The 26,009-nt window shown below is 38.2% G+C and overlaps 1 protein-coding gene across 4 annotated transcripts in view; it reads left to right on the top strand.

Annotated features, from left to right (window-relative positions):
* Ssbp2 (single stranded DNA binding protein 2) overlaps nucleotides 1-26,009 on the top strand; it is a 257,999-nt gene that overhangs the window by 219,140 nt on the left and 12,850 nt on the right. For 2 of the 4 annotated variants that reach the window (XM_005356514.2, XM_005356511.2), the window contains 7 exons: nucleotides 1,203-1,294; nucleotides 6,229-6,277; nucleotides 13,069-13,104; nucleotides 14,894-14,948; nucleotides 18,422-18,492; nucleotides 21,732-21,810; nucleotides 23,839-23,867. In XM_005356514.2, coding sequence (XP_005356571.1) covers nucleotides 1,203-1,294; nucleotides 6,229-6,277; nucleotides 13,069-13,104; nucleotides 14,894-14,948; nucleotides 18,422-18,492; nucleotides 21,732-21,810; nucleotides 23,839-23,867 — 411 coding nt within the window. The remainder of the gene's footprint in view (nucleotides 1-1,202; nucleotides 1,295-6,228; nucleotides 6,278-13,068; nucleotides 13,105-14,893; nucleotides 14,949-18,421; nucleotides 18,493-21,731; nucleotides 21,811-23,838; nucleotides 23,868-26,009) is intronic. The other 2 variants (XM_005356515.3, XM_005356512.3) reach the window with 1 other exon arrangement.

The raw sequence follows: 26,009 nt of genomic DNA, 5'->3' as shown, positions 1-26,009 counted from the left end.
AGAGAGAGAGAGAGAGAGAGAGAGAGAGAGAGAGAGGAGAGAGAGAGAGAGGAGAGAGAGAGAAGAAAGAAAATGAAAAAAAGAAAAGAAATTCCTAGTGTGGCCTTTTAATGAGGGAGGTGATGCCAAAGTACTAGAGGAAGAGTGAGCATGAAGAACTCAGGCACACGCAGGTGGGTGATGCTGGTTTCTATGTGCTTAGCATGAGATGACAACAGGCATACCCGACCCCTGTGGAGCTCAGCATAATTCAGCAACGTAGTGACACATAATAAAATAGATGCAAAGTCCTGGTGTATAAGCAGTGTTTGAACAGATTGGAGTACATAAGATTACCCATGAGTGTGTATTTATTGAAAATAATACTGTAGCTAAAACATGAGGGAAAGTAATATTTAAAGAGTGAGCAAAACCAAAGGAGCCAGCAATGTAGCTGGAATACAACACTCAAGAGAGAAGGGAGATTGGCATCAAAAAACCAAATGTGAAAATCATTGACAGTGTCAAATGTATATCAGAAAGTAATAATTGATAATCAGGAAGTAATAGTTGATCCTTCTCCCTAACTAGTAAGCTAATATGACATGCGTACTAAAACATTAAACTGCTTTTCATCTCCTTTAATGCACATAGTAAGTATTTCCTGAGGTTTATTGGGTCACACAATTCATGCAGGTGTATTTTCAGTATGCTTTAGTTCTCATATGGTTGGGTGTTGTAATAGCACATGTCTATGTTGGATATATTTCTCTATGAATAGAAGCTTGTATTTAGCATTCTCGGGTTGGGTTTACCGGTTGAGTTTCTTTTCAGACTTCGTGTAAATATTCTCATCTAATAATTTCAAACCTATTGAATTAATAATTTATCTAAAAACAGAATTTTTGGACTTAAGATATGTTTATTTGAAAAAGTAAATAATGTATAGGCATTAGATAATAATAAAGATATGTTGAATGTTATAATCTTGATCATATCTTGATCATTTAACATGATCCGGTGATTGTCCATATTCATAGAATTTTTTAATGGCATGAACCAAAATAGTTGTGCTAAAAATAGAAGCAAAAATACAAGAGTGGACCCCTCAGAGAATGAATTACACAGGCCTTATCCAGTCAGGAGTTATGTAGGGAAGTCATTAACCTGCTCTCCTTTCTTTCCCCCCTCCTCTTTGGTTTTGTTTTTTTGTTTTGTGGTAGTCTGACCCTTGGTTATCATTACAGAACTATGGAGGTGCAATGAGACCCCCACTGAATGCTTTAGGTGGCCCCGGAATGCCTGCAATGAACATGTAAGCAAAATGCTTATTACTCTGTTTAGTGAAGTCTTCTGTTTACTGTGTTCTGAAATTACACAAACTTGTAAAGCAATTTAAGTACCTCAGTGTCTTTGCTGTATGAAAATTAACTAAACAGGAGTGTAATTTTTGCTTCATTTTCATGACTTACTATAATATTTTTCTCATTTTTACACAACTCTCAAATTCTTTTTGCATTTTAGGTACCATAAATCACAACCTTCAGTCTATTGCTTTTTAATAATTACGTATAGAGTCATATAGATTCTATATAACACTACGAAGAGATGCAGACACCAGAACCATGTACTAACTTTGCAGAGGTTGATAATTGAGAATTCTTACTCATGTTAATAAATTCTTTGTGGTAGCTGACAGTACAGTTAATGCTCATAAAAATATGTCTGTGTTTCCATCATTGGGGCCTCTTTCAACACAAAAGTTCTCTGGTGACATCCTCTGTCTTCAAGAATGCTCGTAGGGGGCTGGAGAGATGGCTCAGTGATTAAGAGCACTGATTGCTCTTCCAGAGGTCCCGAGTTCAATTCCCAGCAACCACATGGTGGCTTACAACCATCTGTAATAAGACCTGGCGCCCCCTTCTGGCGTGCATACATGGAGGCAGAATGTTGTATACATAAATAAATAAATCTTTAAAAAAATGCTCGTAGTAAGGATTGGTTCTCTTTGAAAACTCAAGTTGTAAGTGGATGAAGAATAAACTGAAGATGTTTGTTTTACTGGAATGGCCTTTCCAGTCCAAAAAGAGTAGATTGTTTCTGTTGCAATGCAATTTACTAAAGAATTCTATTTATTTTGCATTCTCCAACCTTCCCTTGAAGGCCTGTATGCACTAGATCATGCTAATGACCTTTCCGAATTCACCAGAGGATCACCAACGTGGCGGAGCCTAAAGGAAGTTCATCAGAAATGATTAACGTGTTCCATGTAGGCCTGTAAGGCTCCTCAACTTACCTGCCATCTGCCTGTTTTTAGCTCCTTCCGTATTAAATGAAACAACTCTGCTGTCATCCAGTGGCGTGAAGACACACTGTGAAATGAGCTCTTCTGATGTATGCAGGGTTCTTTAAGCTTCTGAAACCATTTTCATAGGATGTAATTTTTACTAAAACTGAAAATAGGTTAATAAGTGGATACCAGCCAGACTCAAAACTAACAGAACAGGGAGGAAAGTAGGTCAAATTTTCCTATAACATCTTTTTGCTTTTGAAATAAAAATGGATAGACATGAAGTCTGGCTCTTGAACTCCTCACAGACTCGCCCTTTATTAGCGCCTGCTCCAGAGGATTGAATGATATTTTCTACTTATGTCAAAGGCTGGAGCTCTTAACAGTGGGCTGCAAAAATACATGAGACTTAATTTAGATTCTCACTTTAAAAGTCAATATATTTTAGTAAATTTTCAATATGGTCAATCAGGTTGTCACAAGCGCGAGAACTTATCTAATATCATTTGGTGGAGTGTGCTGTGTGATAATTAGCCACACAGCCAATTTGAGATAAGCCTGGTTTTGCTGGTACATTATAAAATTTTATTTTCATGTGGCTTGAGAGACTCAAATAATTACTTAAAATTTTCTAGTTCCTTCTGGTGTATGTGCTTAAGCATTCACATAGGAGTACTCTTAATTCCCTCGACTGTTAAGCCTAAAAATGTGGCTAAAATTTTTAGTAGGATTTTTTTGGGGAGAGCTATTTAGGCTACTTAGCTATTAGATAGTTTGAAATATTTTCTCTTATATAAGATCCTACAATTGATATGAAGTCTAGTTATTAAAGAGTATAAAGCCTTACAAGCTTATTCCCATTTTTTTTTTGTTATTTTCCCTTTTATTTTGGAGTCTTCTATAATTATTTTCATTTTTAGTAAATTAGGATTTTCTCAGAGACAATGAAAAATACATACATATTTAAGCATAAAAATACTTTTCTATGAGAGGGAAACTTTGCAGTTAATCAGGTTCTAGTCAAAGAGGGAAATCATTGCATTGTTGCTCTCCCTAACAAATCCAAGGTAAACTGAGACAGTAAAAACACCATGTCCTCGTTACACTTGTAAAGTAAATTGAATTAAAAGTTGTTATTTGTAACCTTTAAAGCAAATGTGTGACTCCCCCTACAAAGTTGTTTTTTTTTTTTTAAAAAAAAAATGGCCCCTGGGCCTTTCTTCATGACATTTTAAAAGAAAAGAAAAGAAAAAAAAGGAAAACCCTGTTAGGCTACTGAAATTTTGAAAACTAAGACATGGTGTTCCAAGTTTTATTTTTAGATGGGTTAGGAGCAAGGACAGGCTTGCCAGAGAGTTGGGGAATATTTCTTGTTATTCCTTCTCATGTGCCCTGAAGATGGAACAGGAGTGTAAACAGCCAGCCCTGGCTATATTAATTAATTAAATTATCAAATAATTAATTAAATGCTGTATTCTAACCAGCCACATAGCCTTTAATTGCAGAATTAAACATTCACAACAAAAATTTGCTAAGCTCACTAATAAAAGTTCATAAATAAACATTGGCCACCTGGGGGAAAGGCTTACAGTGGCGGGAAGTTGACACTCAGGACAAACTGCACATTCAGAGTAGGTTTTCATCTCTTCTATAGCAAGTAAATACCCAATAGTAGTTGATGGATGGTAAAATTTACAAACTATAGTCAAAATGTAAATATTTCCAAGTGTATTACAGATTGGTTTTGAAAGGAAACATCAGTAGCAAGATTCCAGGGCTTCAGGCCCTGCCCTGAGCACTGCCCCTGCAGCCGGTAGCCATTCCTAGAAAGGAGGGGCTTCCTGGAGGACTGCAGTGGGTTATTGAAGTGAGTGAACTCCACAGGGGAATTATCTCCTTGGTCGTCACGATTCCAGCAGTCCATCACAGTAGATGCTTATCAAAAATAGGTACATATTTCACATATTCTCTTTTCTTTGCTTCTAAACAAGGCTCATCTAATGTTTATTCAAAATAATGCTTGTGAAGCAATTGTCAGGTCAGCAGAAGTGGACATTGTTGAACTAACTCAGTTGTTCTTTAAAACCACAAGGCGTTGGATTCGGCACTATTTGTGGAACTTTGTTAGTGTGTTTATATGAATTATATGTAATTTCCTATAATGTTAAAATGAAGTTAATATGAAATACAGAATTCTGCAAGTAGATTAGTGTAAACAATAGAAACAATGTTACTTATAATAAATTTAACATTGAATTTATGTTATTTAAATAAAAATTTTTGACTTTTAATTTAGCTTCTAATTTAATAGATAAATTTAAGTTAAATGTTTTATTTCATTTATCTTTTTCATAGAGTTCTTTAAAAGAAATCACAGTGACTTTGGATCAGGAATGCACATGTCGTAGCGTGTGTGTGGACAGTGGAGGAAGCTGTTTTCACCTTCCCCATTGGTTCTTGGGGACAGAGCTCAGGCTAGGAGGCTGGACAGCAAATACCTTTACCTGCTGACCCATGCTGTGAGCCCAATTGATATAGTTCTTAATGGGTCATTTCAGAGCTCTGATTGTTAACTATATATCATCATAGTATTTAACTTTCCCATGATCTGACTATTTTTTAGGCTGTTTGAAGACAGACGCACTGTATTTAACATCAGACAGACCGGCTGATCTTTCTGCTCAGAGGCTTTATTAGAGCAGTGTGCATCCTGTTTTACATCATTTTATGTCCACCGGGACAATGAATCCTATATGTAAAATAGTCTTTGAAAAGTGTTCAGTAATCACTTGTGAAATTCTCATTACCATTGTCATCCTTATCAATACCACTTCAAGGGGAGAATTCTCCTCAGGGCAGTTAGAACAGTGCCTGAGGAGGGTTTATGCCCGCCCCCTCTGTTTACGCCCTAGGAGTACCAACCAAGCTAAACCAAAGTGGCTGTAAAGATCCCTAGGCAGACATAGCTAATATAATAGGTATCTAGGACAGTGTCTTTATTTAATGTTGATTACTTTAGATTTAAGATTCATAGAGTCAAAGGACTGTTTTAAATTAGAAAATTTCACTGCCATAATAAGAACAGAATTTTCAGTAACTAATAAAAGAAAATAGTCTGATTTTCATAAAATGGTATTTATTCAAATGTACTTAAAACCACAGCCCAAGTATATGACTTTGGTTTTAATTAACTGGGCATTAATTTTATTTATAGGGTAAGAAATATAAAACATTCTCCTGAATTCTAAAATGAAGTTGGTATAGATTATCTCCTTTCATTTCAAGACTTGTTCTCTCTACAACCTTCAACTAAAATTATGAAAATATGACTGTTTATATCTGTAGAGCTGTAATTCACACGCCCATTTAAAGGATGCGTCCTTTTGTGGTAAACAGCAGTACTGATACTTGGTAACTCAGTGGCAGCCTTACATTATAATGATATTGACAATGAGACTAACCTCAGACTCTATGCTTTCCAGTGGTAACCAAGTCTTCATTAGCACCAGATGGTACACTGATATATAATCTATTCTTAATATAATTTTTAAGGAGGCAAGTTTAGATAGTTCTTATTTGAAATTTGGCAGTAATTATTTATGTAATGTTTTATAAATAATTTCATTTTGAATGATACACAGGTTACTCATACTGATGTATTAGATTTTATTTATCTGTATTTGATCCCTTTTACTCTGAAACTGGTAAAAATCATTTAGGAGCATATATAGATGGCTATGTGCAACTTCCATTTCTTGTCTATGAAAATAAATGGTATTTAACTATACATGAAACTTTCATGAAATAATTTTTTTGTTCAAGGGAAAATTAAAATGACTAAAAAGTGATTTGGGTGTGGTAACTGAATTACAGACATGAATGTTTTGAGCCGTGTTCTTTATTCACTGGGAAACCATTTAGGCACATGTTGAAATTTAATCTGTCATATCATTTTGTAGGGGTCCAGGTGGTGGTAGACCTTGGCCAAACCCAACAAATGCCAACTCAGTGAGTATACATATTTTGCACTTTGTAACATTTAGCAGTGAAAAGACTGTTTGCTTTTGAGAGCTCCACAAGAGCTGAGCATAGCTGCATTAAGCTTTTAAAGAAGGTGCTCAAAAATAGTTTATATTCTCTTAAAAATATATGTTTTTGAAGCTTTGTATTTTTTCATTTCCTCATGAAAACATGTGTTCTGTGGCAGTTAACAGATTTCGAAAGCTAGAAACAGTGAGTAATGCAATAGTGTCTGGTGATCCACACAGTTCATAAGGTTTGATCTTCTAGAGGAGCTAAAGATCATTAAGTTGCCAGATGAGATGAGTCTCGATGAGAGAAAACTGAATTGCTATGATTGTGTGCTGTTTATCATACCTACCAGGTGCACATTTGCCTAGTGCCTATTAACTAAATTACTATCCCTGCACATCTATGTATCTGACACCCTGGGAATCTTTCTTATATTTTTGTGGCAGTAGCTTAATGCATTTTTTCTCTTAATGAGGTCACAGAGATATGTGCACAGTTTGAAAATTAAGCTATCAGATTTTAAACTGAATGATTTTAGTTTCATGATCCTGGAGATGGTTTTTTTCCTCTTTGAAATCATAAGCATTCCACTAGGTGAGAGAAGCCTGTTTTAAACATTAGTGTGGTGTGCACACTGTACACAGACACCCAAGGTAAGGTAAGCCAAGCAGACTAAGCTCCATGAATGAAGTCCATGAGCACTAACTAAGAAAGGATGTAGCTTGCTGGTTGTGTACAGGTGCTTCCACTCACTGGTAATTGCCCAAATGCTAAATAAGTCTGAAACATAACTAATATTTAAGATTAATGTAAAACTTCAAAGAAGTAAAAAATAGGTATATGAGGTATGGGAAAAATAATCATAGACCCAATGCTGTTGTAAAACAAAATCCAAATTTCCTCCAAATCAATTAAATCATTCATGTTTTAGAGAAAACATTAATTTTGTATTTTCTTATTTTCCTTTGGCTTTAGTAGTCATGACATTGACTAATTGTTTCAGGTAAAGAGAAAGATGTTGCTTCCACTTGGGCGTTCGGTGAACTATTGAGAAAAATCTCTGTAAAATATTATTTTGCCAAATTATATTGTAATGTGAATAACTTCTTCCCAGGGCTTTCAGTTGCTGCTAATGGCTTAGGAGATGTTTTCTTTTCTTTGCTTCTTGCTCTTTTTCTTAATTTGTTTATTTGGCGTTTCACTTTGAAATGGCATCTGGCACGTAGTACAAATACTTTGCTATTTTTCCTGTTAAGAGACCTATTAAAATGTTTCTAGGTAACACGGAGCTCTTTGACCGTCTTCCTAGTTCCAGAGTCCAGAAGGAATCCCTGTTCCCTCCATGATTGATGAAATTAGGTAGAAAAGTGAAGCCTGTGCTGCTCCTAAGCTTAGTGTCCACACAGCCGTCCACTGCAGGCAGAGAGCAATTCATGCTCCATGTTCTTCAGCACCTTTTTCCCCCTTCATTTTCCAAGACAGGGTTTCTCTGTAGCTTTGGAGCCTGTCCTGGCACTCACTCTGTAGACCATGTTGGCTTCAAACCTACAGAGATCCGCCTGCCTCTGCCTCCCAAGTGCTGGGATTAAAGGCGTGCGCCACCACTGCCTGGCTAGTCCATCAGCACCTTTTGATACCTACCTGAGAGTGTAGCTAAGAGTCACTGAGGACCATGCATGGCATTTGGGGCGGTAATGGGGAAATAGCTGTGTTGTTCCTGGTAGTATATTATCCAAGTAATGTGAATTTAATATGGGCAGAGGTGAGACAAAAGTCCCATATTCTGTTGAATTTCAGTTATGAGGACCCCGTAGCTTCAGGACTCATCTGAACATTAGTGTAGTAGATCAGTGGCTCTAGATCATCTTAGACCCCAAGAAATACTAGGAACTGCACTGGAAATGGGCACAATAAACTGCTCCATGGCCAGTCTGGAGTGGACATTTGACCAGTACAGTTTAGCAAGTAATAACTGAAAGTAGTTCCTTTTGTTCATGTGTGCCTTATACAGAGATATCTCCCCTAACTCAAAGGACGTGCGGGCACATGTAAGATTCCCCGGAAAGAGAAGGAAGTCTTCTTCCTAAGCTTACAGAGGAAGAATATGCCTCTCAGAGAGTGAAGAGCGAAAGGAGAAACTGCAGACAGTGGGTGGCCTTCTAGAAGAGAGGACTTGTATGAAACAAAGAGAGAGGCAATGGCAAGCCTTCGCTCCCCAAACACAGTTGACTGCTGTGGAGTGGTGACTCATCTGGGTTATTTTGATTGACTCTTTGTACATATTTTCTATGACAGAGACTTTCAGCTGATATCGCTGGTGTGTGTCTGCCTGCTCAGGACAGCATATTAAAGTGGGCTTTCTGGTTTTTTTTTTTAATCTTTTTATAATAATCATGAAGCCAGGGCTGGAGAGATGGCTCAGAGGTTAAAAGCACTGACTACTCTTCCTGAGGTCCTGAGTTCAATTCCCAGCAACCACATGGTGGCTCACAGCCATCTGTAATGAGATCTGGTGCTTTCTCTGGCGAGTAGGCATATATGCAGATAGAACACTGTATACATAATAAATAAAAAACCTTAAAAAAATAATCATGAATTCACGTCATATATGCAGGTGGCTGGGAGAAGGCCCAGGCCTTCCCATGCACCGTGTGCTGATCTCTCTGCTTTGCTTCACAATCACTCCGAGCAGCCGTCCCTGCTTTATGTAAGTCTCCTGAGGTCCACACCAGCTATTTCGGCGGTTCTCCTGAAAGTGCCCCTGCCAAACCGTGCTGAGGGTCCTAGCCCTGACCCTGACTGATGCTGGTTTAAGCTACAGATCTTACTGGACTTTTCCTAGTTGTCTAAATAGTATCTTTATGCCACTCTTCGGCCCTGTACCTGCTGCTTTTCTTCCGGAACAGCCCGCTCAGCTCGCATTTGTCTCTGCTAACTGCAGCTGTGTTGACTGTGGAGCAGTTGTTCAGAATGTCCCGTAGCTTGGTTTTGCTGACACCTGCCCGGATTGGCGGGAGGAGCTTTGTGTTTTCCTCACACCACCATTCCTGGAGGCTCCTGTGGGCCTGTCTTGCCTCTGGTCACCTTAATTTGGATTGTTTGGCTAAGCTGATGCTGTGCAGTGCCTGTTACACGAAAATTACTATTTTTCTCTATAAATACCCATGTAGAAGCATATTTGAAACTGAGGTAAATGTTCTTTTTCTTCCTCATCCTCAGCAGCCATTTCTAGCATCTATTGGTGATTCTTACCTGAACCTTTTCTTTCCCTACTGCGATGATCACCGAATGGATATTTTAAAATGTTTTCTTTCCTTCTCTCTTGGTTGAATTTTTAGTAGAGCAAAGGCTTGTTTGTTCTGAAAGCTCTCTATTTATTTACTTTTCATTATAGTTATTAACACATTAATTGTACAGATTAATGGGAATCTCTGTTCTCACGTGCGTTTGTTCCTTTGTCCTGTCTATCCACCTTTCAAACTCTCTCCTACCTTTTCCATTATTCTTCCAGCCCTCCCTAGTCCTTAGTAGTCTTTCTTCTAAAAACCTTGATTTAAATCTGATTTAGGTTCCAAGAGTTGAGAAAATGTACCCCTCAGAGCTTCCCTTTGCTCTATATCCCTTGTTCATACCACCAACTATGAGTATTAAGACACAGAATTCCTGTCTAGCTTAGTCATGCAACATACTTGACCCTTAATTTTCTTAATCAACTTTTGTACCTAGATGATTGTGACCCTTTGCCTCTGTGATCTTACTTATCAACTGTGTCTTCATTTTAACATGTTTACTATATTTTGTGTGTGCACACATGCATACGTGTGCGTGTGCGTGTGCGTGTGCGTGTGTGTGTGTGTGTGTGTGTGTGTGTGTGTGTGTTCCTAACTATGTAAGAGCACCCCATGCATACAAGAGTCTATGGAGTTCATGAGAGTACACTGGATTCTCTGGAGCTAGAATTATGACACCATTTATCATTATGTCCTTCCAAATAATTTATGAAATGATTCTCAGTTCTGCAATTCTGTGTATTGTGGTCAGCATGCCCCACAACCTCCTTTGCCATCTCTTGACTGAAAATGTACATGTCTAGAAAACCCTTTACTTTATTTTGCATGCATTTGTTCCTGGCCCAAGCATGTGGCCTTATCTTTTACCATACAGCCCGCAAATCCTACAGTGTAGCAGCCATTAAACAATTGTGAAACATCCCCTGAATGTACTGTGCAGCCTCATTTCTTTTCGTTCCTTCAGGTCTTCTCATCATTCTTGTTTTCCCTGCCTTCTTTCTGTGCATCTCAGATTTCCAGCTCAGAAACTAACCCACTATACTCATCAGTGTCTTTGTCTCTTTCAGTGTAGTGTGTGTCTTTCATGCTATGGTATCCCATCCTGGGCATCTTTCAAGAGCACAGATTCAGTTATGTGCCAGGAGTAGGAGCCCAAAGATACAGAATTATAATCAGATGACTGAATATATTGTAGAAATAGTTATATAAACTAAAATAAAAGAGCTTGTCCAGACAAAGATGGGAGTAAATTTAACAGCTAGGTGAGATAAGAATTGGCAAAGTATTTAAAGTGAAAGTTCTATTTCACCATGTGAAAGGATTGTCAAGACCTAGTTGGAGGTGCTGTCCTTGAAAACTAACAGAAGGCTTTTGTTTTCTTTTTCTCTCTAGCATAATAATTGTAATTTTAAATCTGTAAACAGCGTCATGCTGAACTGAAAATAATGGTTTAATGTATGGCAGGAGGGCAAAATATCTACTCAGGATGACGTAATGGCTCTGAAGGCCAGCTCACAGAGTGAAAAAGAAGTTCAAATTTCAGAATTTATTTTTCATTCAGAAATTTTATGAGCTGTGTGCTGGACCCCTTTGGTAACTTGAAATCTGACAAATGGAAATATTTATAACAAGAATTTTTCTTCCTCCTAAAGTTTGTGTGCTCATTACTTACATGTCAGGGCTTCTGCAAAGGCTGAACCAGAAAGTGTGATGATTGTTAGGGCAGAGCATAGAAAATGTAACTAGTATGTCACAGAGTGTGGTTATATTTGTGATTTTCTCATCCTTGCTTTATGTTTTCCTCCACGAAATCTCTTGTAAAACAGAGAAGCTAACTAGCAGATGATGAGAGAAGTAGGAACAGTTTGGTCGGCTTTGGAAGAATAATTAAGATACTTGGGAGACAACTACAGCATATAGGAGAATACAGGGCTATTTAGTTGTAAACAGACCAAGACTAATTGACTAAGAAAACATGAAAGTGTAATAAAAAGAAATCCAACAGGAATGCAGGGTAAGTTTTGTAAGCACAAGTGTAAGAGAGATGTCAGCCAAAGGAGTTGCCCAGATGTTGGCACAGGGGTGCTGAACTCTCAGAAAGGAAAGAGAAAATGCAGTATGTTACAGAGTTCAAGAATGTATTATAAAGATGATAAAAGATGGTTAGATTATTGTGCTAGATAATATCAGAGTAAGAAAACACTGACCAGGTGCTGAAGACAGGGAGATGAGATGTGTTCTAGGAACCAGGAGAATAATGACAATTCAGAGGGGTAAATGTCTGTATTTAAAGCAATGTATTAAGAAGTCTGGGTGGTAGATCATGACCTAAAAAGGGCATAAGAAAGCAAGGTCATGAGCTTTCTGAACGGAGGCCAGGGTCGGTGCTGTGAGAGACCCTAGTATCCAGGGGAAGTAATGCCCTTCACTAGTAGCTGAGCACCACAGCAGGTTGGGCTCAGTCAACCCCTACAAACACCAACCAGAGTAGAGGCTTTGGCACCCTGTGCTCTGTGCTCACACAAAATAAGGACCCCAAACACTGAGGAGAAAGCCTTTTCAAATAGCTTACTGTTAAATAGTTTTAAAAATCAAGTATTTTAAAGGGGAAACTGTGCTTTATGGAGTTCCTTATTTGTGGCCTCGTATTCCTGTGTTGTTATGGCAGGTATAGGGGCCATCAGAGAAAGGAATCAGCGTTTTCACCACTCAGGTCTTATTCTGGCCCTGACTAGCTCGTTCCAGGGAGACAAATTATTGTCTTTCCTCAGAATAAAGCTCATGAACTGTATTATGCAAGGGAGCTAGCGGGCTTGTTGAAAAAGAAAATGTTTAATTTTCCATTAACACCCACACTTAGGTGTTTATTTTAAAGTATGTTTTTACTGTTCACTTCCTTCATCAGCGCCTTGTGAATCAGAACCTACTCCTGCCTGGAAAATGGCCTCTTCCAGGGAGCTTCATCTGAAGACAAAGCACATTCCTCACAGATTATCAGCCAATTCCTTTGAATTGATTGCATTGTTTTAATATTAACTAGGCAGGGAGTGTGAGAAATGACATGTACTGCATGGAAGTAGCAGCAAATGTCTTTTAAAGTGTACATAGACTAGAAGTTTTATATGTACAGGCTACTAATCTGAAATGTTCTGGTTTCCTGGTCTTAGCTGTAGAAGTATACATCTTCTATTTATAGACTATCTCATTAGTATCGCACAGTGAATACAACTCACCTAAGCCAATATAATTTGAAACTATAATTTTGAATTCCTCTTGACTAAAATCTATATTTTCTTGTGAGTTCAATATAATGTTACAATTGTTTGGATTTTTGGCACTTAGAGAGATATAAATTCCTTTATGTTTTATTGTACTTTGGAATGCATTTTAAACTTGATTTTTAAAAAGCCGATTTTAATTCAATCTCATTCAGTCACATGAATCAAAATATTTGTTTCTGTCCTGCTCATGTTTCAGATACCGTACTCCTCAGCATCTCCTGGAAATTATGTAGTAAGTACATTTGGGTTTGTTTGCTCGTAAGAATTGATGTTACATTTTATTTGAGCAATGAAACTGTTGCCCAGATGTTCCGAAGAGCCCCTGTGTATTGACCAAGAAGTGAACATCTTGGGTTGTTTCATCTGCCAACCTCAATACATATGTTGATGTTCATTAGTGAAACAGTTATCAGTCTGGCTAGAATTGCCTGGAGTACTCCGCTTTACTTTGGCATATGTTTCTGGGAACTACTACAATACTCTCTATCCAATCATGAGGAGAGCCATCCCAGTTATAGAATGTTATGCTTGAATTCACAGTTCTCCATAAGAGTAATGTACACACCCTCTCCCTGCCCACTCACCACACATAAAGGCTAAGAAAACATGACTTTTTATCCCAACCACAAAGTGGATCAGACTGCAGTAATAATTTGGAAGGATCTTATAGGCTTTTTCTATTACTAGAAACTGAAAATACCTATTTCATTGTTATGATCTAATACATATTAACATTTCTCAGTATTTTTGTAGACCTAAAGCCAAAACTTGCAGGTTTTGGACCGCCTCTCTTAAAGTCACAGATGACACTTTGGCTTCACTCTTTTATGTTCCTTGTTCATCCAAAGACCTCCAGAAGTGAAAATTTTTTTTGTAAAATTTAGGAGAAAATATTAACACAAAAGCAAGTATAAAATAGTAAAGTAGGAAGCCTTTTCCAAAGTAATTTTCAGAGGTTATGGGCAACTACAACGCAGTAAATACAGGTACACAAGAGGAAGATGAATGAGCACCTTAACCCCTGCAGAAACACTACGTGCTGCTCCTGGACCTGGGCCTTAGTGCTCAGGGTTTCCCTGAGCCGTTCCAGCCAAAGACAGCCAACTCTTGACACAATATGTATGAAACAAAATAAATGAATTAGAATGATTCTCTTTCTTAAAGTCACTTAATAGGCTTGAAAAGTTGTTCATGAGATTATATACATTTATTTTAAAAGACATTTTAGTTGTTTACTTAGTGGGAAGTGCAGATATTATTTGAAGTAACTGGTAGACTGTATGTACACACTCGGAGTAAAGATTTAATTTAATTTGACCACTATACATAGGGTACCTGAAGAATTCTAAAGCTCGTTGCCTAGCCTGTTCGTTTAGTTGTCAGAATTAAGGGCAGACTCACTCCTGCCTCATCAGGGGTTGTGGAGCTGCAGCCTCCTTAGCTGCAGCCTCCGTAGCTGCAGCCTCAGGGAGGACCGTGTCTCATTTCTCACTGAAGCGATAGCTAGTGTACTGAGCTCTGTGTCACAGCTGAAGCCAACAGAGAAAAGAAACGGCGTTAGCTGGTCTGGAGTGCGGACCTCTGAGTGTCTCTTAGAGACTCTCTGTGAATGTCTTTGTAGTTTTAGTAAAAGCCAGTGACGCAGAATGTCAGAAAATTACAGCGAACAATTAAAGTACACGTGAATTATTCCTACTTTGTTGATTTGTAAAGGCCCTATTAAGTGGTTTCTTCTTAACCTCATTATAGGTGATGTGATTAAATCATGAATAATAAACCAGTGTTACAGGCTTATTGTTTTTGAAAACTTGTCAAAACAGTCTCAACATAGTTAAGCTAAATTATGTTTTGCATAATATTGAGTTGATTGTGAAGCAGAGAAAATAAATTACAGAGGAAATATATTTGCTTTGTATTTTAAAATTGGATTATTATAGAGATAAGTGTAACCTTTTTCTGCTTTTCCTTACATTGTTTAATGAAATGCTTTATTTTTTCTGAAATCTTGTGTAATTATTTAGGGTCCTCCAGGAGGCGGAGGGCCACCAGGAACGCCCATCATGCCTAGTCCAGCAGGTATGTTAATTCCAACAAGATACATGGGCATTTGACTCCTAAGATAAAACCACAGAATATAGAAATTTTTTTCTTAAATCAACTTAGGAATTTTTATTGTCTCAACATGTTTAAAGACTGGAGGAAGCAGGCGAGAAGAAGTCAAGATCTTAGCTTCAGTCCTTAAAGATTTAGAAAATTTCTCTTGTGTGGATTATAGATTTAGACAATATGGGCAATGTGTTGATTTATATGAATTGCAGGTAACTTAACTTACCTGCAAATCCCTTAAAACTGAGAAGAATCCATAGCCCCCAACTCAGAAAATCTCCAGGAATAAAACTAAAGACATAGACCCATTAGGTTAGAATGGCAAACTGACTCCCACCCCACATCTACCATGTTACTGAGTATGGATGTGCTTATAGTATTTTTACCCTACATGTCTATAGGAATTTATTAGTTAATAGATTGACTGGCTACTGCTGAAAGATTTTTTAATCTTCTAAAATGAGATATACTTGAGTATTTCCATAATAATTCGACATAATCATTTCAAGTAGCATTAGCCTATTTTTTTCTTGAAACTTTAACAGGGTATTAAACATATTTGGAGACTAGTGATTGGAATTTAAATTATCAAAGATCCATCAAGTTATGGAACATGTATCAAGGGCTATCAGGTGGTTCTTAAGAATTGATTCCAGATCTCCTAGTGCTGGAATTGCCGATGATTGGGAGCCCCTTGATATTTATGTTGGGAACTGAACTCAGGTCCTCTGCAGGAGTGGTATGTGCTCTTAACAGTAGGGTCACCTCTCCTGACCCACAATTTTGTATAGACGTGTATGTATGTACGTATGTATGTATGCATGTATGTATGTATGTATTATGTATGTGTGTATGTATGTGTATTGCACACATGTATGTTTATACATATGTATGTGTCCCAGAAATTTTAAAAGCAGAGAAATAAGCTAAGGTTTTCAGTATTTCTTGGTAATAAAATAGATTTGAAATGTTTATAATTAAAAATAATTTTAGTATGGTTCACCGTGAAGTCAAATATATTTAGATTTAGTTCTAAGATATACAGGAGTTTAAAATTCATTATTATTAATAATGCTGGCAAATAATTTTTTATTTTGTATATTTTATTTAAAACCAAATTTGGCAATATGAAATGTTACTTAAATTTACTATTTCTCTCTTTCCATAAAATTGTCATTATCTCTATCTTCAAAGTGTCCACACTGAAAATGAAGCAAAATCCATCAAAGATAAATTTATGAACTAATTGCCTCCCGTGCTTTTCAGTCTCATATTATGAAGCTAATGTGTAGCTTATGAGATGGTGTATGATTTTTCTCTTTTCGCTATTGACTAGAACCTACCTTCAAGCAACACTAAGCATATCAAGGGATGAGTAGTCTACCGACATCTTCAGCGTGCCTTGCTGGCCTTGCTCACATACTTTTGTAAAGGCATCCTTTAATAATGGGCCTGTGTCCTCAGCCCCAAAGACGCATGCCCATAGGTTCACTTCAGTGTAAGACTCTTCCATGAATCAAAAGGAGTCAGGCATTTCCCAGAAAGCCATCCTTATTCCTTTTGATGATTTTCTCTCATTTGGATGAAATTATCTTTTCAATTAGTCTTAAAAATGATAAATTCATCTCTTGCATATTTAAAATACATAATCCATTTTTCTTTCACCAAAAGTAAAGATAAAACTTATTTAAAGTTTTCATATATTTAAAAACAAATCCAAAATTTTCTGAAATATCATAGAACTTTCTAGACAAATTAAATGCAATAAATATAATTTGTTGTCCGAGGCACACAAGCTAAGTAAAATATAGCCCATTTCTCTCTGATGAACTCTTGATAGCCAGGATGAGCAGAAGGGAGATACAAGGCTCCCTGCATTGGTTGGGGAGCATGCATACACTCAAAAACCTCAGGGAAACTTACACTAGAAACAGCATTTGAAATGGGGCTTGAATAGTGACCAGAACTCCTGTAGGTGGTGCTGGTGAGAAGATTCTAGGCAGGAGAGAGAATGAAAATAGAAGATGGGCAAGGCTGGTGGTAGACAAGAAGGAGTAAGTTACCTTAAGTGATAGAAGTATTCATGAAGGAGGACATGAAAAAATTATAGCTGCAAAAATAGGTTGGGATCTCACTTACTGTTCAAAAACAAAAAGGCCAGCCTGAGGGGATGCATTCTGGTTTATTCACTATTATGAGGTATTTATTTAGAAGTACTCTAGCTGCTCTTAGTGGCACACACCTTTAATCCCAGCACTTGGGAGACAGAGGCAGGTGGACTTCTCTGAGTTCAAGGCCAGCCTGGTCTACACAATGAGTTCAAGGACAGCCACAGGTACACAGTGAGACCTGGTCTCAAATAAAAAAAGTAAAATCTAGTGCTGAGATTTATATATCACTGTTGATAAATGACCAATGAATAATACTGTGCTTACTCTAAATACTACACGTGAAAATCACAGGCTAATTAATGTCTAGTAAGTAGACACACACAGCAGAAGTAATTATGTCTCTCTGTGGTCGTCACCATAAGAAAGCATCTTATTTTACCCTCTCCATTGAGTCAATACAAAACTCATTTTTTTCAAACACTTAATCCTTTTCAAAATAAAGATCTATTGTAATACATGTAAGTAAACTTGGTAATTTTAAGAAAATAAAAAACTATTTTATAACTAATTTCCTCAATATAAAATAATTGACTTTCACTCTGGGTTTTACTTCATAAAATATGTGTGGAGATTGAATTAGAATTAGCAAGTAGGCATGAAGTATAAGTTCTAGAGTAGTGTAGACTCTTGTGTACACTTATAGAGTAAATATTGCAGTTATTTTAATAAAAGAACAGAAGAAAGTCATCAAAAAGTTGCTGAAAGCCATGGGTGGTAATTCGGTACTTGGGAAACTGAGACAGGAGGATTGCTGTGAATTCAAGGCCAGATACAGCCATAAGACAAGACCATCTCTGGAAAGGAGAAACAAGTCAATAGAAGTATCTGCTTTTTCTTCAAGCAAGACTGTTTCTTTTACTAGTCTTGCTGTAATCTCATGTTTGAAATTAAGTCAGTATATTCTACCAGTTTCATCCTAAAATTCAAATTTTTCCCTTTAGAATTCTAAGGAAATCCTGAAAATTGAAAAGCTACTTAATTTGAATTTTTAAAATTGTCTGATATCATTGCTTATGGAGTCAAATATACTGTAATTTTTTGACATTCCTAATGTTCAATTGACCTGAATTACTGAAGTGTTTACACCTCTCTTCATGTTCCTGACTTACGACTTTAGAACAGTACAGTTTGTGTCAGATAATGTTTCCAAGCATTGCTAATGACTATGTCTGCTGTGTATCTAGCTGGCAAGTTCTGTGTATGCCAAGGTCATTTTTGGTTGTTTTGTGGCGGCTTTGGTAGAAATATTAATTAAGTGATGTTTTGTTTCAGATTCAACAAATTCTGGAGACAATATGTATACTTTAATGAACGCAGTACCTCCTGGGCCTAACAGACCTAATGTAAGTATGTATTTTAAATTTGGGTTATAATATAGTAATATTCCAAATAAATTTAGATATAGATATAAACATGTTATGCTTATATGTAAGTACATAGGGTAGCTAAAATTGAAAAAATGTCAGCAAATACATTTATTGCGTATCAAACTAATTAAGACCTACATGCTTGTGGTCTTGGCATCTTCTAAAGCATCAAGTACCTTCTAAAGCTGCAGAGGCAGGGAAGAGTAGTGTGCAGCACATCACAGGCTCTTGGACTTCCATCCTAACTTCACAGCACAGCTCTTAACTGTGCTCTTGTTAAAAGCCCAGTAAGAACATTCCATCCAGTCACTCTCTGACATTCCAGTTGTGTGCATGCATCACAAGTTCTTTCTAAAAGACCAATCGTGCTTTATTTCATTGTGTTCTCTTACTGTGTGCATGTGTGCACTTGTGCTGGTTACGTGTGCTATGGTACACATGCGGAGGTCAGAGGGCAACTTGAAGTACAGCTTTCTCTCCATCCACTATGTTTATTCTGGGGATTGAGCTCAGATTTTGGGTGGCAAAGTGCCTTGGCCTTCTTTCCTACCTACCTGTCCGTGTGTTTTTAGCAGCAACCTTGTTCTCCTGGGAAGGTGTGTGAGCTGGTGGCATTTAGGCTTGTCTGAATAGTTTCCCCCCAAGCCACCCACCCAGCCTGCCTGTCTTCTTTCCTTCCTTTTCTTTTCCCTGTGCCCTCCCCTTCCTGTCTTGTTTAATCTGCTCTGGTCCTGAAGGCTAGTGTGATTCAGCACTCTGACCACACACACTCTAATCAATGCTCAGTCCATGTGGATTGGAGTATGAATTGGAAACATTTAGAAGAAAATGCTGCCTTCGGTAGGTACTTACCTCCAAGCATAAGATGACCATACCTGCCTTCAGTTGGCACAGAAACATTCTAGAGGCATGCGGAGGTGAAAGGGCACTGACCGTGAACTCCCCTCAGCTCTGCCCCAGCATGTCAGTTCACAGCTACTGCTAAGATTTTACTTGAAAAGAAGCAATCCTGCTGCTTTACAAATGGGAGCGGAGCTGCTGCAGTCTGAAGTAAGCTGGCACAGCACAGGTGACTAAGAACAGTTAGCAGTGCATCCCTAAGTAGCTGAGTGTGTTTAACCTGCAGGAGGAAGTCATTCTCTGTCCTCATTCAGTGATCTCTCACCTACTAAGACAGTGTTGACACTGGCATCGTGATTCAACAGGAATATTCATAATGAGCCAATAGCATCCGCAGCTTCTTTTTTATTAATTTTTTTTAAAGAAAACAACTATCTTTTTTCATTATACATACCAATCCCAGTTCCCACTCCCTCCTCTCCTCCCAGTCCCTCCACATACTCTCCCACCCCACCCCCATCCACTCCTCAGAGAGGGTGAGGCACATTGCTTTGGGCTGAGCAAGGTATCCATCCAAAGAGAATAGGTTCCCAGAAAGCCAGTACATGCAGTGGGTATAAATCCTGGTTCCACTGCCAGTGGCCCCTCAGTCTGCCCCAACCAGGCAACTGGCAACCACATTCAGAGGAACTAAGTTGATCCTATGCTTGTTCCTTCCCAGTCCGGCTGGAGTTGGAGAGCTCCCATTAGCTCAGGTAAACTGTTTCAGTGGGTGAACCCATCATGGTCTTGACCTCTTTACTCATATTTTCATTCCTCCCACTCTTCAACTGGACTTTGGGAGTTCAGTCCAGTGCTCCGATACGGGTCTCTGCTTCTGTTTCCATCAGTTGCTGGATGAAGGTTCTATTTTGATATTTAAAATATCCATCAGTCTGACTAGAGGGCAAGGCAAGTTCGGGCCCCCTCTCTTCTATTGCTTAGGGTCTTAGCTGGGGTCATCCTTGGGGATTCCTGGGAATTTCTCTAGAGACAGATTTCCTTTGCTTTGCAGAAGCTTCTCAGGTTCAGGAGGTCCCATTTATTTATTGCTGCTCTCACTGTCTGTACTGCAGAGTGATATTTAGGAAGTTGTCTCCTATGCCCATGCATTAAAAACTACTTCCCACTTTCTCTCCTATTAGGTTCAGTGTGGTCAGATTTATATTGAGGTCTTTAGTTCATTTGGATTTGAGTTTTGTACATGGGGATGGCTATTTATCTATTTTCATTCTTCTGCTTGTTAACATCCAGTTATGCCAGCACCATTTGTTGAATATGCTTTCTTTTTTCCATTTGATATTTTTTGTTTCTTTGTCAAAAGTCAGGTGTTCATAGATGTGTGGATTAATATCTGGGTCTCCGATTCGATTCCATTGGTCCTCCTGTCTGTTTTTATGCCAGTACCAGGCTGTTTTCTAGCTCTGTAGTAGAGTTTGAAGTCAAGGATGGTGATGCCTCTGGAAGTTCCTTTATTGTACAGGATTGTTTTAGGTACCCTGGGGTTTTTGTTTTTCCATATGAAGTTGATGATTGTCCTTTCAAGGTCTGTGAAGAATTGTGTTGGGATTTTGATGGGGATTGCATTGAATCTATAGATTGCTTTTGGTCGGATTGCCATTTTTATTATGTTGATCCTACCTATCCAAGAGCATGGGAGATCTTTCCATTTTTCTGGTATCTTCTTCAATTTCTTTCTTAAAAGACTTAAAGTTCTTGTCGGATAGGTCTTTCATTTCTTTGGTCAGTGTTACCCCAAGATAATTTTTGTGGCTATCGTGAAAGGTGATGTTTTTCTGATTTCTTTCTCAGCTTCTTTATCATTGTATATAGGAGGGCTACTGTTTTTTGAGTTGATCTTGTATCATGCCACAATGCTGAAAGTATTTATCAGTTATAGGAGTTCCCTGGTAGAGTTTTGGGGGTCACTTATATATACTATCATATCATCTTCAAATAACAAAAGTTTGATTTCTTCCTTTCCAACTTGAATCCCCCAAGCAGCTTCTTAAGAACTCCCTGAGGGTATGAAAGGGACTTCATCACCATCAAGGAGAGAAGGCTGATCTTCTGATTTGCATAGGAAGTCCATGCATTTCAGCTGGGCATGTCTCAGGAGAAAAAGAAAAATGGACAGAAAGGAAGATTAGCTTGAACATCCAGAAGTTAGAGATGAGAGAGGTGGGATAGACAAAGAGTCTGCAATCTTTAAAGTATCCTGAAATGTTTCTACACCTGGAAATAAAGCAGGGCAGTCTCTAATGTAAATAAGTATTGCTAAATAAAATGAATTTCCATATGATCACAATCACATTGTTCATTTTTTTTTAAAACAGTTTCCAATGGGTCCTGGGTCAGATGGCCCCATGGGTGGATTAGGCGGAATGGAGTCCCATCACATGAATGGCTCTTTAGGTAAGGCTTTTCTGTAAGATGTATGGAATAAATTCAAATAAAACATTAGTTCCATACTGTGGGTATTGTGGTCTACAAAGCTCTTCCATGTCCAGATACTTGTTTGAGTGGTCATGTGATTTGTACTGTATTGGGTGTGAACTGGAAAGCACTTGAAAATCAGGGGCATGAGGTTGGTTCTGTCCAGATTGCCCACAGGTATTGATGCCAGTATATGACAGCATAAGTGTCCCATGGCCATAGGAGACTGTTCCACTGTGCATGTGCCATGCTACCTAACCCAGAGGGCTCCTCTGGCCTTGCCACGGGTGCTTTTGCCTCCAGTCCTTGAACCCAGGTTTCTGTAATAATTCCTTAATTTTGTTTTGTATGTTAATGTTTGCCTCATTTTAAATAGAATTAATAACCATACTCTAATAATATTAATGATTCCCTGTGAGACCGTGTTGTGCACCTGCCTTCAGTACAGCAGTAGTTAATAGCACGCTTCACATATGAAGCTTTCTTAGCAGATGACGCCAAGTAAGGTGAATAAAATACAATGATGAGACTTGGAGGAAAGTAAAGCAAAGCCGACTGGACCTCTCAGCACACTGTGTCATGGTCAGAGGTGTAGACACACTGTGCTTGTGGTCACAAGATAGTCCAAAGGCTGACAGTGGTGCCAGGGCTTATAATGGAGCCTTTCACTTACATTAGACAAACCCTGCTTATACTGTCCTGCTTAGAGGATTTCATTCCCCATACTCAGGGCCAGAAGTATGGCCCTTGATTCTCTGAAAGTCTGTGTTAAGTGATTCCAAAATCATTTTCGAAAAATTTTGTGCTTTTAAGGACCCATATTTTTGTACATTTCAAAGTTCTGGTTCATTTTATTTTGGTTGACATGAAGTATCTGGTTATTGCAGCCAATAGTCATGTGTAATTATTTAACTTAAAGGTAGAGAGAACGTAACATTCAAGTCCTCAGGCACACTGCCGCTTACCAGGTGTACACCAGGCACACACATTACCGGCTACCATAACGGACATCTTGAAGAAACGTGCACATCGTCACACAGTGTTCGATTTGACAGTACTACTATAAAATTTGATTTTTCGGTGTATCGCAAAAATATTCTCAATCAGCCAGGCAGTGGTGACATACACCTTTAATTCCAGCATTTGAGAGGCAGCAGGTGGATCTCTGTGAGTTCAAGTCCAGCCTGGTCTACAGAGTGAGTTCCAGGACAACCAAAGCTACACACAGAGAAACCCTTTCTGAAAGAAAAAAAAAAGCCACTCTCAATCTGTCAAGTTGGAGAATTTGATCATAGTTAGAAGGCTTTGGTTACAGTGCTGCTAGAATCAGCTTCCAGATGAGCGTCACAGTGGCTGACACCTAGCGCCTTGCTTTCTGAACTGGACATTAGTCTACATATTCACATGTAACAGTGCAGGGTGTGTGCATCCATGTGTCACAATGTGTACCTTTTATCACAAGAGAGTCATGCTAAGCTCTTATTTTTGCTGTTCAGTAAATGCTGCTATTAAAATGTTATAATATTTTACACTAAGATTAGCTGTGGAGAATAAAATATTTCAAAATAAAACTGACATTGTGACAGTTATGATTGTTGCTAGTTAGTATATAATCCCATCTCCTATGTCTCTCAAGAGTCAAAATTAAAATTTAATATATCTTGAAGATATGTTTAGTTTCTATTTTGTATATTGAGTGCTATTTTTAATATTAGTAATAATAATTTTGAATATTGTAGTAAAATATGGTTCAGAATATTGTTAGATAGTCTTCTAAATTCCATTTTAAACTATCAGATTTACAACATCATTTTCATTAAAAGATATAGATCTGTACATGTAGACGATCTCTCTAGCGGTCTACAGCCGTGACTCCGCTCCTGCTGCTAGGATCCAGATGATGGGCAATAGAAGCGTTTAGTGCTGGCATAGTAGCTCGCTCCCTCGGGAGTCTCCATTTGTAAGGGCTCTCTCACTAATGAAGGTTATCTTTTCCCTTTGCTTCAGGCTCAGGAGATATGGACAGTATTTCCAAGGTGAGTAACATGCTTCTCTGTTTAATTCCACGTGGAGTGCTAAGGTTACTAAGTGAGCTTTATGAATATTGTTCTTCAACAAAAATTTGAAAGTAGAGGTTCAGACATAATCATTCAGCGATTAAAATATGAATATGTATAATCTTTAGGAAAGGAAAATATGATAAGCAGCTTAGCCGTGTTCTGAAGCTCCATGGAGAGCTGGACTGAGGTGCGGGTGTCTTTCAGGAAGTTGTAACATCTGGAAGGTGTCTACAGCACTGTAGCTGTAGACACCTGAGAAGTTGGCTACACATGGTATATAAACACGGCATTTGTATGTTAACTTGGTCTTTCAAGCCTTCCTTAGATGGAGTTGGCATGTGCAGTCATTATTCTTGATCTCAATGCTAGGAAAGTAATCAGAAGGAAATTAATACATGGAGAAAAAATGATGTGTCTACATTTTTCCTCCTTCAATAATTTGAATATCTAAAATTAATATTTTGGTAAAATTCTTTACATATTTTTAAATAACATCTAAATTCTTCCTAGGTCATAAGAAAGTAAAGTAGTTCTCTGAGAGTCAAACATATTTCAGATGAGAACTAAAATTAGCTAACACTGAAATGACCCCCTCAAAGTCTGCTTTAGATCAGTAACTAGATGAAGTCACTGCGGACAACTGTGCTTCTCATTCCAGCTATATTTGTGTGGAAATATACAATTCCTCCACCACAAAAAAAGTGAGATTACCTGAGCCATAGACGAGTTTAAACTAAGGTTTCTGACCCGCAGACATTACACAGTACAGCCCTGCCACTGCTTGGGGTCTGCCTGCCATCTGAGGTCTAGGGACACTTGAGGGAGGTGTTTGGAAACAGATGTATTCTGGAAAAACATTGATTTATAACAGGCACTAAGTTGCCCCTGTGAGAAATGGTATTCACAATGTCTGTTTCCAAAGCAAGAGGCCCCGTGTGATTGTATTACAGCCGTCGGTGTTGGAGCTGCCCTTTCCTGAGCTCTCCTCAGTTAGCTGTGAACCATTACAGTCACATTTGAGGAGTGTATTCTTGTACCTAGAGATTGTTCTGCACATAAACTTGGAATGTCTTAATTGCTATAGAACGTCTTTCTAAAACTTTCATTAATAAACTATAACCTTTTATGCCAAACAAACAAAATTCTATAGGGACAAGGACTTTATCACTTATAAATTCCTTTTTTAATATTTTTCCAATAGAATTACAATGATGAACTAAATACTAACTTTTATATTTTCCAAAGCTAGTAACTTGCTTAATGAACTGCTAGTTTTCTTGTTTAACACCTAAGCATTAGTTGACTCAGTGTTGTGTGCTAAGTATTGATGTGATCAGTGAGAGAGAGGAAAAAAAAAGACTTCTCTGGAAACAAACACCATCTCTCTGTCCTCAAGTGATTACTCCTCACACAGGGATACTTTCATTAGTAAAGAACAATGGGCCAGGTACGCACGCCTTTAATCCCAGCACTTGGGAGGCAGAGGCAGGTGGATCTCTGTTACTTCAAGGCCAGCTTGGCCTACAGAGCTAGTGCCAGGACAGGCTCCAAAGCTATTGAGAAACCCTGTCTCAAAAAAAAAGAAGGAAGGAAGGAAGGAAGGAAGGAAGGAAGGAAGGAAGGAAGGAAGGAAGGAAGGAAGGAAGGAAAGAAAGAGAAAGAAGAAAGAAGAACCAAGGCAGCATGCTGGGCTCTAACCCCAAATACGACAAATGTAGGATCCCTGTCCCCTAAGAAGCTCTATGTAACTGAGCAGACAAAACTGGGAAAAAAAAAATTAAAAGTTTGGATCTTGTGTTTGTGGCTATTAGAAACAATAACTTACCAATTAAGAGAGGATTTGAAAAACATTGCTAAAAAAAATAAAAATTGAAGACTGGTCAGCAAAATGGCTCAGTAGATATAGGCATTATGAGTCCAGAACCCTGAGTTTGACCTCCCAGAACTCAGGTAAAGGTGGAATGAGAAGTGACCCCTTGAAGTTGTGTCTGACCTTTGTGTACCATAGCACAATGCCCACACACATGCCCACAACACACACACACACACACACACATACCTATAGCACACACACATGCCCACAGTACACACACACACACACACACACACACACACACA

Source organism: Microtus ochrogaster, chromosome 19, assembly GCF_000317375.1.
Source record: "Microtus ochrogaster isolate Prairie Vole_2 chromosome 19, MicOch1.0, whole genome shotgun sequence".
Lineage (NCBI taxonomy): Eukaryota > Metazoa > Chordata > Mammalia > Rodentia > Cricetidae > Microtus > Microtus ochrogaster.
The sequence above is the reverse complement of the archived record's forward strand: the minus strand, read 5'-3'. Positions and strand labels throughout refer to the sequence as shown.